At 39.0% G+C, this 13076-nt stretch overlaps 1 protein-coding gene across 13 annotated transcripts in view; it reads right to left on the reverse strand.

Annotated features, from left to right (window-relative positions):
• The window catches only part of FKTN (fukutin), a 75014-nt gene extending 62362 nt beyond the window's left edge, over positions 1 to 12652 (reverse strand). For 5 of the 13 annotated variants that reach the window (XM_050761861.1, XM_050761862.1, XM_050761860.1 and 2 more), the window contains exons 1-3: positions 12569 to 12652; positions 6048 to 6150; positions 1530 to 1722 (exon numbers count right to left, since the gene is read on the reverse strand). In XM_050761861.1, the coding sequence (XP_050617818.1) occupies positions 1530 to 1634 (105 nt within the window). In that variant the 5' untranslated portion in view covers positions 1635 to 1722; positions 6048 to 6150; positions 12569 to 12652. The other 8 variants (XM_050761864.1, XM_050761853.1, XM_050761855.1 and 5 more) reach the window with 7 other exon arrangements.
• Between the last annotated feature and the right edge of the window lie 424 nt (positions 12653 to 13076).

Here is a 13076-nt window from a genome sequence, read left to right on the forward strand (position 1 = left end):
CATATTAGATCTAGAATTTCCACTCTAGGGCTTTATCCTAAGAAAATAATCAGGAAAGGGTTGAAGATGTCACGGAAAGACATTCATTGGATAAACAGCCAAGATCATAGGTAGATTCAGTATAGTCACTTATTTTTAAAATTATATAGCCTGGAAAAAATGGAGCTAGGGACATTAGAGGTCAGTTCTACACATCAGATATTGGGTGGTTTGGGTAGGTAAATTATTTAACATCTCTCTTAACAGTTTTGGTTTTCCAGGCTAGCTGCAGTGGCCCATACCTGTAATCCCAGCACTCTGGGAGCCTGAAGTGACAGAACTGCCTAAGGCCAGGAGTTCAAGAACAGCCTGGGCAACACAGTGAGACCCCATCTCTACAAAAAAAAAAATTTTTTTTTAATTAGTCAGGCGTGATGGCATGTGCCTGTAGTCCTCCTAACTACTCAGGAGGTTGAGGCAGGAGTACTGCTTGAGCCCCAGAGTTCAAGGTTACAGTGAGCTATGATTATGCCACTGTACTTCAGCCTGGGTGACAGAGCGAGATCCCCTCTTAAAAAAAGAAAGTTTCAGTTTTCTCATCTGTCAAAATTAGGTCTAATAACCCCATGTAACAATGCTGCATAATAAACTTCCCCCAGTCTTATGGCTTATAAGCATCTATTTCCTCCCTCACAAATCTGTGAGTCAGAGGGGCAGCTATGCTTTGGTCTGCTCCATACATTTTTCTCTTCTCCTATAGGTCAGGGGAGCATAAAAACTAAGTCAAATCACAACAGCCTATTTGAAGCTTCTGCATGTGTCAACATTCTACTGTTCAAGCCCAACATAAAAAAGGCAGGGAAGTATACTCCCCTCTAGCTGAGGAGGGGCGCAAAGTGATTAATTCTGATGAATAGTTCTAACAAATGAGGATAAAAACATAAAAAATATATATATTTTTCTTCCTCACGATTGTTTTTAAGATTACATTGAGCATGGAAAGCGTCTAGTACAATTCTCAATAATGGTAGCAATTATTATAATACACCCCAGAGAGAGTGTCTGGCAACTTTTCACAATGTAACAACACCGTCACAATTTCGGAATTCCTTATCTGATATATTCTACGGAATCTTCAGAAGCTATTGATTTCCACATCATTGTCTCTACTTTATTCCTATACATACAGATAAAGGTAAGTCATACCATTATACTTCTCCAGTAGGTACTAAATTAAAATATATGCTGTACTAAAATAAACTAATTTTGACATTTTATCAAAATTATTTATCATTGAGTTCATTTAAATGAAGGATAATCTGTTTAACAAAATAATAATTTTAATAGATTAAACATCATTGAAACTTAGCAACTCTGTCTTTAGTGTGCTAAAGTATATTTAACTGAATTTTTAATTGTTTGCTGCACCTCACAAAGATGCAAGAATCTGAATAACCATGATTAATATTATGTATTGCAAAGAAAAGTGTGATCAGAAAATATACAATGATAAGAAAGGAGGAATGATAAGAAAAGAGGAATAAAATTACCCTTGTTGATAAATAGTGCTTGTAGTAGTACAACTGAAACAGCAGAAATGCAGAACTTGTCAGCGTTAAAAGGGCCAAAACCACGTTCTTATTGATTCTACTCATTAGTCTGTGGTGCTCACTTGGTTGTCTTCTGAAAGTATCTCAGTCGTTTTCATCTTTTTGGATTTGGAAAGGAAGATAATTTTGTTTTCTGTGAACAAAAAAGACATTTTTAAAGAGACAAAAATCTCTTTAATTTTTTACCTGTAATAACCAAAAATAGAACCAAGAAAAAACTAAATTTCCACAGGCATTCTTTGATCTGGTCATTTTCTATGCTAAAGAAATAACCAAATATGAGATCAATGATGAAAAAACAAAAATATTTATCATCGCTTTTTTTTATAACAGCAAATAACTGAAAACATAAATAGGGTATTTATAAAAACTGAGCAACAAAGTTTGAGAGGTGCTTTTTTCCTCCAGTTTCTGATTAAGAAAAACTGGTATGAGACCTCAGAATTTGCATTTCTGACAAGTTCCCAAATGATGCTGATGCTGCTGACAATGCTGAGAACCACTTCCAAAGGAGAAACTGAGAACATTTTTCATCAAGGAACACAGCCTATAAGACAGCTCTTTGTTGCTTTTCAAGTTTGTGTGTGATCTCAGATGCGGATGTGGTCAGTTTTTATTAACACTCCATGTATGTTTTCAGTTTTTCAACTGTAAACAATGCCACAATAAACATTTTGTTCTTTCATCTTAGGTCTCATCTCTGATTATTCCTTTAGGATAAGAAATTTAATACAGTACTAATTCTTTCTACCTTGTCACCAGTTTGATTTTGGTTAAATACATTTAGTTTTTCAAGTGCTTACATTTATTCCTTCAATCCTTCAAATATACTGACACCTCTATTACGTTTGATATCTAAGGTTTATATGTCTTTTGTTCTCCAGCTATAAAATAAGAAGAAATTTATACTACATTCTGTCTTCTCTCCCCTTTCAATCTCAACTTCTACTAGTTATTTCTACTTGTTACAGTTCTATTGTATTCCATAACTATAAATCTCATAGTTATTTTGGTCTTATTCCTACAATGTTCCCTGCCAATCCATTTGCTATATCATCTCTGTTCATCTGTTGGATGACTGATATTCATCTTCTTGCAGTTTATCAAAAAGAACTTAGAGGTACCACTTACCTTGAGCTTTTGCCTTGTTCAAAAATAGCTGTCAATCTGGCTGCGAGGTTACACTGTCTTTCCCCAATGACTTACACACTTTGTACCATTGTCCTGTAGTGCTAAATATTCCCTTGACAGTATCTGATGTCCCAAACCAATCCCCCGTAAGTAATTTAATCTTTTTATTGGGATGAGCAAAGAATGCATTCCTTACCTTTGAAATCCAATTTTTTAAAAACTAGGTTATACAAGGATGTTGATGACTGTAGTTTTTCCTCATTCAATGTGTTTCCTTTCAATCTGTAGAATAAAGATTTTTTTTTGAGACAGGGTCTCACTTTGTCATCCAGGCTGAAGTATAATGGTGCAATCATAGCTCATTGTAACCAGAAACTCCCAGGCTTACGTGATCTTCCTATCTCAGTCTCCTGAGTAGCCAGGAGTAAAAGTATGTGCCACCATGCCCAGCTAACTTTTTAAAAATTTATTTGTAGGCCGGGCGCGGTGGCTCAAGCCTGTAATCCCAGCACTTTGGGAGGCCGAGACGGGCGGATCACGAGGTCAGGAGATCGAGACCATCCTGGCTAATATGGTGAAACCCCGTCTCTACTAAAAATACAAAAAACTAGCCGGGCGAGGTGGTGGGCGCCTGTAGTCCCAGCTACTCGGGAGGCTGAGGCAGGAGAATGGCGTAAACCCGGGAGGCGGAGCCTGCAGTGAGCTGAGATCTGGCCACTGCACTCCAGCCTGGGCGACAAAGCGAGACTCCGTCTCAAAAAAAAAAAAAAAAAAAAAAAAAAAATTTATTTGTAAAGACGGGGTCTTGCTTTGCCTGAGCTGTCCTTAAAACTCTCATCCTTAAGAGAACCTCCTGCCTCAGCCTCCCAAAGTGCTGGAATTACAGGTGCGAGCTACTACTGAGACTGACCTAAAGATTTCTTTACTTTGCAGGTTTTCTTAAATATTTTTTCTGTTATAACATTGAATTCTCTAATTTCAGAACTACAATTAAGCCTTTTTTTTGAGATGGAGTCTCTCTCTGTCACTCAGGCTGGATGGAGTGCAACGGCACGATCTCAGTTCACTGCAACCTTCGCCTCCCGGGTTCAAGCAATTCTCCTGTCTCAGCCTCCCGAGTAACTGGGATTACAGGCGCCTGCCAGCACACCCAGCTAATTTTTGTATTTTTAGTACAGAAGGAGTTTTGCTATGTTGGTCAGGCTGGTCTGGAACTCCTGACCTCAAGCAATCCACCAGCCTTGGCCTCCTCACCTACTTTTCTAAATGGGAATATAATTTACTCCTTAACTATGGAAGAAAGAAGTAAGGGTATATTCTAGACTAGAGGGTAGTCTCTGGTATACAAGAAAGCTCTTTTTGACAGAGTATTTTTTACATGTATATATGTGAGAAAGGCAGAGAATGTGTACGAGAACACGTGGGAAAAGCATTTAAACATTACTTCTTCCAGATGTCAGAGACAGGCAGCAAAGAGCCACTCACTATCTCTCTTCTACTTTGCCTCAGCAAGACAGTGCTTCCTGCAAAGACAGGGTATCTGTGCGCTTCCTCATTCACTCTTCCTTTCTTGCTAGTTCATGTTGCCAAACAATCCGAGGAAATTCCCATTGCCTTTCTATGACTCCCCATCCCACTGTAAACAGCAGATGACTCTTTGCTCTGCCAGCTCTATCTGAGATCTCTTTCTACCAGCATTCTCTTTTAAGCTCTTCCTGCTTACATGCGGCTGCCATTTCTCAAATATTTCAATTTGGAGTTACAGGTCTTCCAGTCTCAGCAAAGATGTAATTACATCTCTTTCTCTCATTTTCCTTGTTGCTTCATGGTAATTTCAGAGAGAAGACAAATGTCTTTACCATCTTAAAATCAAGTCTTGGTTTTGGGTTTTAAAACAATCCAAATGAGCTTCCAGAGCTGATGCCTATATAAAGCAAATACTATAAAATATATATAAAGTCAACAAACTACTTAAGAGAAATAACACCAATAGTGATGTGAACAATGCACCTGATCAATAGATAATGTATATTAAGCAAAGATAACCTAATAAATCATAATTATTTTCTATCTCCCAAAACTGTGAAAACAGTATCAATCAACATTGATGATGGTATTAGTTTTTATACTCAGTTAAAACCCATGGAAATACAATTATCAAATAGAGGTTTAGTATTCCTTATCCAAAATACTTGGGACCAAAAGTATTTTGGACTTTTTAGGATTCCAGAATATTTGGATTACACTACCAGTTGAACATCCCAAATCCAAAAATCTGAAATGAACATTCCTTTCAGCATCATATCAGCACACAAAAGTTGCAGATTTTGGAGCATTTCAGATTTTGAATTTTCAGATTTGGGATGCTCAACCTATACTCTGATAAGGGCAGCTCACAAGATTAACAAGGAGACTACCCTTCATTTTCAAGATTTCAACTCGAGTTCTTGTACTTGTATTAAATAGTGCATTAATGTATTGTATGCTGATTCCTAGTGAAATCTAAAGTGGCATTCAGAGTAGGCCATCACTCAGCTTCTTCTAAGCCCAAATTAATAAATGGGAAAGAACACATAATAGGCCTATATAAGCTACTACAGGCATAAAATCTAAATTAGTAGCTTGTTCTTTCTTCTCTAGTTTACAACTAATTCTTCCATAAAATAAACCTCTAAAATATATCATCAAAAACTTAACTATATTTTTATTATCAAGATGACATCCAATTAACTTTACCTCATTATTTATTTTCTATAAATGCCAAGGCAATTCAGTTGCAAAAGAGAAAGATTCGCCTATCAAAATGTTCCTTTTTACTAGCACTACCTCTTCATTAGGAATATTCAGGAACCACTTAAAAATAATGTGATACTTAAAAAAGAGAAACCATAGTATGCCAATTTTACCTTTAAAATACTTCTTGCATCAACTCTTTCCTTCTTCACTGTCATTCTAAACTCTAATTGTACCTAATGTCCTAATTTTAACTGATGTCCCTGACTCCACTTTCTCTTTATCCACAATCTTACCTATACACTGACAGATGTATCAAGTTGCTGACAGATAAATCAAGTAACACCACAATCAGAAATTTTCAATAGTTCCCTACCACCTACAAATAGTTCAAATTGCATATAATGGTATTAAGGGGTATTCACAATCTGACTGAATACAGACAAACTTACTATAAGCTTTCTCATACTTCACATAGTCCATGGTTTTTGCATGAGTATTCCTGGAATACATCCTACACTTTCCTGCCTCTGTGTTTTTGCCCATTACGTCTTGTCTGCAATGCTCTCATTTACTTCCATAAAACTAGTTTACCTTTCTTTCCATAGATCCTCTCAAATGACACTTCTTCAATGAAGTCTTCAATACTCTTCCAGGTTAGAAGTGCTCCCTCCACCTCTAATCTACTTTTACCTTCCTGCAAGAAATAAATAGTTACTGTCTACCTTAATGGGCACAGATGCCAAAAAAACAATGCTAAGCCCTAGAGATAAAATGACAAATAAGATACAGTTCTCTAACTTCGAAGAGCTTACAGGTGAGTACAGGAGTTTTCAAAAGAAGAAGGGCAGTAGTGATAGTGGTGGAGAGAGTGATATACCTGAAAAAGAATATGAGAAGATTTTTTCTAAAATGCACAAGCCCCATTCCTTACCAACCCCACATCAATTAAGAACCACTGTTCTAGTTTATGATGGACTCTCTCAGAGATAAATATAGAGGCAATAACAATACAGTGTAGTTGCAATGAAAGAATAAGCACGGGTTACGATGGAAGCACAAGGAGAGGCAACTAACCCTGAGGCTTTTACTAGTTTCTAGTTTGCATTATAGCTATTAGTGTATATGAATCGTCTCCCTCACCCAGCCTAAAACTGGCTGAATTAACATCAAGTAATAGTAAGTATGCTAAGTATACTAAAAATACACTGCACAATGCTCAAGAGAACAGAAAACTATTTAAATACAAGTTTTCTGTTCTGCAAGAATTTTTACAATAAAACAGAATTTGAAATATTAAAAAAAGATTTTTAAAAGAGTTTAAAGGCCCTTAAACTCTCATGCCTGGTTCCAACCTTCAAAAAATAAATGCCTAAAAATATTAAAAATAACCTATGGAGAGATATGGCATAGAACTGAAACAAAAATATTATTTCTATATGTACTTCTTTTTATGTGTTACATTTTAGCTATCATAATAAAAACACTAGGGAGGATAGCATTCATTTCCTTACTTACACTTAGGTAAAGTTTCCTAAAGAAGACAGAATATCATCTCTAATGGAAAAGAAAACAAAAAGTACTGCAGAGATAGTAAATTAAAATGAGGTGGGGGTTGGGAGAGAAATGGCAAATGTTTTCAGGAAAAAAAAAAAGATGTAATAAGAGGTGTTATGAAGTTTAAGTAGCCCAACTATCTTAAAGTTCTAATGCAAATATGAGAAGGGTAATATGTAAGTATAGGTAATATATATTATGACACAGAATTATTCTTAGATGATGTGGAAGCAGGGCATAACTAATGCATGAACTGAGATCTGGCAATGAAGAAGAAAGAAATGGGTAGATCTGCTTACCAACTAAACCACGAATGGGTTACAGGTGTCAGAGTTAACAATCCTCTCAGTCTTTGGGGCAGCTAGACCCCAAGAGTAGGTCACCTCCAGCCAAGAACACATTCTTTTAACTTTCATCTTTTTTTGGTCAAATTTACTATGTATCAAGATGTGAAAAGGCTTGGAAAAAACTAGTAGTAGATAAAACCCATACACAACTGTGATGAAAAAAGGTACAGGATGAGGAGTTCACGATAATTCTCAGGCTCTTTCTACAGTGAAGAGCAGCACTGCATATTCTTCAACTTTCCTTTTACATTTGCATCTGTACTTTGAAGGTATTACTATGAAAGACTTTTGGTAACTGCTTTACCCTGACACCTCCTCCAGCCCCAGACCCCTCTTTTGAGAATCACCTAGGTAGGGGTCTGTTTGAATGAATGTCTGAATGAATGAATGATATATCAAGACAGATGATCCAGAAGGCAGGAGTGGGGGGAAGTGGAATCAAAAACCTGCCCTGACACCTAACTTAGGTTCATAAGATGGTATGTGCTAGCCTAGCCATATCCTTATGCTGTGGGCTCCCCGACTTATTTGGGGATATCGGGGAGTAAGACAGAGGCATGGATGATATGAATCAGAGAGTGAAACTGCCTTCGCAAAATTATGACAGCTAAGAGAAATCTGACATAGTTGATTCCATCTTGTTTCTAACCTCCAATCTGTCCTTGGTCATTTCTGGGTACAGGCCAAGCTAACTTTGAGAGGAACTTAGTTTACAGTTTAACCTAAAGCAAGGATGATAGTAACCTTTTCCAAAACTAAACTGCCTTTGTAAAACTAATGAAAGACTATAAGATTAGGATTATGAGAGGGACCTGAATTCTGGTAAAATGTAGTTAAATGACAACCAGTCTTTTTTCCAGAGGACACAGGATTTGTAATTTCCCTGGCTAAAACCTAAGATTGGTCTTTTGAGATATTTTTCAGACCTTTGCATTCTGGACCCACTGACCCTACCTAGAGGTGAACTAGTGACTCACGACCCAACCAGTCATGTGGCTCCCTACTCAGAGGTGGACTCAGTACACAAGGACCATTTTTCATACCCTCATGATCGCATCCCCAGCCAACCAGCAGCCCTCATTCCCTAGTCCCCTGCCCACCAAACTAAAAACTATCCTTGAAAAACTAACCACCAAGTCTTTGGGGAGACTGATTTGAGTAATAACTTCTTTGCACGGCCAGCATCATTGTTAATTAAGCTCTTTCTTTACTGTAATACCATGGGCTCAGTGAACTGATTTCGTTTGTGCAGTGGACAGGAAGGCAACTGATTACAGGCAATTGATTACAACAGAACTGACATTCAAATATGCCCTGAACAAAACAAAACAAAACAGGAGGCTGAACTACAGAGGGAAGAGAGTAGTGTAATTAGGAAAAGTCATAGTAAGAGAGATGAGGTAGCAGATTGGCAGGCATAAAGAGAAAATGCCTCTGAAAATGTATTCAGAGGTAAGACCAAAACAAAAAAATCAATGTTTTTCAGCTGTTCTCAAAAGCCAAAAATATCCCAGTAGCAACAGCTACTATCAAATCTTCCCTAAATACTGTTAGTCTTTCTTATTGTCCATTTCTTTTCCTTTCATTGCTAACTTATCACAACTGTCAGCAGCTTGGAAGTAAACATTAGACTGCAAAGGGTTAAGAAATTTCTTTACCTGCTTACCATTCATGCACTTAATCCTTTGCAATACAACCTCTACCTAAACATGCTGACACTTGAAGATAAAAAGCTAGTGAAATTTAGTCTCTCCAGCAGATGCTCCAGAAAAATCCTAAATACATAGTGACTCCTTTCTGAATGACTATGGTGTAAGAGGGTTTTGGAAAGAGAGTAGCTGAAATGAAAGATCTAGATAAGACAGGTTAGCAAGAAGGGAGGTGAAGACAGCAAGGATTGTCTTTGGGTTGGGAGGAGTGTAGGTGCTTTTATTTTTTCCTTATTTATCTTACATGAACATCAATTGATTTTGTAATAAGAAAAAACTACTGTTTTTTAAAAACTTTAAAAATTCTTCTCTCAGCCTAAATGAAATGACAAATATTCATTTACTAGAGCCCACATGTAATTATGTTAATGTCTCCCCATTTCTGGAGTAAGAAGAATTTTTTTAAGAAATGGGGTCTTGCTCTGTCACCCAGGCTGGAGTGCAGTGTCATAATCATAGCTCACTGTTGCCTCAAACTGCTAAGCAGAAGCAATCCTCCCACCTTAGCCTCTTGGGCACCTGGAATGATTATAGGCATGAGACACTGTCTGGCTCCCAAGGTATTTTTTTGGTTTGTTTTGTTGTTTTTGAGATGGAGTCTCACTCTGTTGCCAGGCTGGAGTACAGTGGCGCAATCTTGGCTCATGGTAACCTCAGCCTCCCAAGTTCAAGTGATTCTCCTGCCTCAGCCTCCTGAGTAGCTGGGACTACAGGTGCCTGCCACCATGCTAATTTTTGTATTTTTAGTAGAGACACGGTTTCACCATGTTAGCCAGGATGGTCTCGATCTCTTGACCTCGTAATCCACCTGCCTCGGCCTCCCAAAGTGCTGGGATTACAGGCGTGAGCCATTGCACCTGGCCCCCAAGTTATTTTTAAGTGACTCCCTCAAGAATGCAGGTACTTAATTGCTTGGTTCTGGACACTTGGGTATTTATCTTAATAAAACCATACAGCAAACAGAATCAAACCCAGGGCTTAGAGTGTATCATGTACTTAGTGCAACACTTAAATTGTGAATGTATGTACATAAAATCTGGATGAATGTTCCCAAAAATATTAATAATGGTTATCTCTGGGTAGGAAGAATTAGGAGTGATTTTTACACGGTTCTTTATACTTTTCTACATTGTTCCAATATTTGTACGAGCATATATTATTTTCATAAGGAGTAAAATGCTTTTATCCTAAGAGAAACAGATGATGGGTAGTGGTAGTGGCTTAATAACAGCCATATTTGCTAAACAGGATCTAGATTCTTGTCACTTAAAAGTATGGTCCAAAGAACATCCGTATCACATTGGAACTTGTTAGAAATACAGAATTTTCAGCACCCACCTACTGATTCATAATCTATATTTTAATAAAATCCTCAGATGATTCATATGTACATTAAAATCTGAAAAGCACTGATGTGGATGCTAAGGGCTTTATGTGCTGGGAGGATAAGAACAATGTCTACCTTGCTCATCGTTATATCCCTAGAACCAGCAGTGCTTGAAACATATAAGTATTTGTTGAATAAATAAATATGTAAATGATATCACTTCTGGGTAGGCAATTAGAAAGTGGAGATTATATCTATTTGCATTATTTATTTTCTGCCAGAATTCCCAGAAGTAGGTGCTTATTATTTGCTGTAAATGCTGTTAAATTAGTTTAATAACAACACTGGGCCCCTGAGAATCTACAACTATATGTAACTTTTTTTAAAAAGAACTCGTTCCTTGCTCTTACCTCGGAGATCCACATGCCTCCTCAATAATTTCTACAACCTCCTGTCTATGGGAATAGCCTAGAGTTACTCTCTCTACAATCTCTCCCTGAAAGCAAATCCATGCTCAAGATTTTAACTACCACCTGTGAGAGAAAACACTAATTAAATTACAATCTACGCGCTCTATCTGCCTATATTTTCAATTCTATTTCCTGAACCTCACCTCAAATTTAACATGTTCAAAATTAACAATTTTTTTTTTCTTTTTTGAGACACAGTTTCACTCTTGTTGCCCAGGCTGGAGTGCAGTGGCCTGATCTTGGCTCCCTGCAACCTCTGCCTCCCCAGTTCAAGCAATTCTCCTGCCTCAGCCTCAGAAGTAGCTGGGATTACAGGCGCCTGCCATCAAGCCCGGCTAATTTGTTGTATTTTTAGTAGAGACAGGGTTTCACCATGTTGGCCAGGCTGGTCTCGAACTCCTGGCCTCAGGTGATCCACCCGCCTCAGCCTCCCAAAGCGCTGGGATTATAGGCGTCAGCCACCGCGTCCGGCCCCAAATTAACAATTTTATTCTCTGTCAGCTATTTTCCTCTCCCCATCCAGAAGAAAGTAACTAGCTCTCCATCCTCACAGTCTCTAGTTGTACAGGATTTAGACAAGAGAGATCAGCTGGCCCAACATCACCTTATGGAGAACAGGCTCTAGAAGAAGAATTAAAGGACAGCCAAGAGGCTAGTTATTGGCAACATCAGCACTCTACGATCTAAATCACTTTATTCCCAGTACACTATTGCATGCTGGAATTCAACAGCATTCCCATTTTTGCCAACAGCACTTAAACTTTTTTTAGAAACCCAGGTTAAAAATATCATCACCCAGATCCAAGAAATCAAGTCCTGTGTATTATTCTTTCGGCATTTCCCCGGTTCCTTTTTTCTTCCTTGTCAGAACACCCTGCACTTCCTTTCCACTTACAGTTCTTTCATCATTCAATGCCAGCCTTCCCAAATCCTCTACCCTCACTAAACATATGTCCACAAATAGAATCGCTAAAATATAAATGCTTATTCCTGCATTTGATATCTTTGTCCATGGCCCAACAGGGATGGTTTCCAATCGTTCAAACCCTATTCATCCTCAGAGTCTAGCTCAAACACAGCCTTTTCTACTTAGCTTCCATCTGCCCAATTTCTAATATACTACTCTATCATTCACTTTTATATTTGTTCACAGATTGATTTTTACTTACTGGAAACGTGCTATCTTCAAAAGCATAAAGAATCTGATGTATCATCTAGGTTGGTTTTTTGTTTTTGTTTTTGTTTTTTTCCCACATCTGAGAAAACGTGGCTTACCTCATGTTAACTGAGAAATTGTAAATTGTAGGCCGGGCGCGGTGGCTCACGCCTGTAATCCCAGCACTGTGGGAGGCCAAGGCGGGCAGATCACCTGAGGTCAGGGGTCACTACCCTAACCCGGCTACTACAAGAGTCTCGATCGTCCTCCAAACATTCACCTGTCCCAGGATGAAGATTTTACCTGATGACACGCCCAGAAGCGTGGGAAGGACTGGCCAAGTGAAAGTCTGCCACGCGATGCTCGTGGACTGACTGAGGAGTACCCAGCCTGGAGCGCGCTCAGCCTGTGGCCGGCCTCCCCACCAAGGGGTAGGCAGGTGCCCAGAATGCTGGAGGATGCCCGGTAAGGGCACCTGGGCCACCAGCCGTACCTGTCTGAAGGCGCCCAACCATCCCCAGCTACCGAGCTGAGCCTCCCATACCTTACCTCACTCAACAGCACCTGCAGCCGCTCCGCTTTACGGCACTCACAGCAACCGCTGCAAAAGCGGCCGTCAAGTGCTGAGCCGCGGAGGCTCGCTTGGTTCCTGCTGGGAGGTTCCTGCAGTCCAGCAACAGCCTCGGCGTGACTATGACTCTTGTCGCATCCTCACAGCCAGAAGTTCACTGAGCCCTAGCGGTTCCTCGCTTTTATAATCTAGCCACTTAGCCAAAGCCCTCTTTTATCTCTTGCCTAATTAACAACTACAGCAGCGCACTGAGGCAGTCTGAGAGTTTAAGTTCTCAAACGCTTTCGAAAGCGGACGATGAACTGGAGGCAGCAGCAGCTGAGCTGTTTTCCAAGCCCATTAAATGTGAACTTCTGATAAACGAGTGATTTTTTAGTGCGTGTGCTTTGCTAGAGGGATTCAGCATAACTCCCTGAAGTTGGTTTGGATACAATTAGTAGAGATAGGGGATAGAGTGGGAACTAGCAGCTGCGTTCACTATTGCTC

Source organism: Macaca thibetana, chromosome 15, assembly GCF_024542745.1.
Source record: "Macaca thibetana thibetana isolate TM-01 chromosome 15, ASM2454274v1, whole genome shotgun sequence".
In the NCBI taxonomy this organism is placed as follows: domain Eukaryota; kingdom Metazoa; phylum Chordata; class Mammalia; order Primates; family Cercopithecidae; genus Macaca; species Macaca thibetana.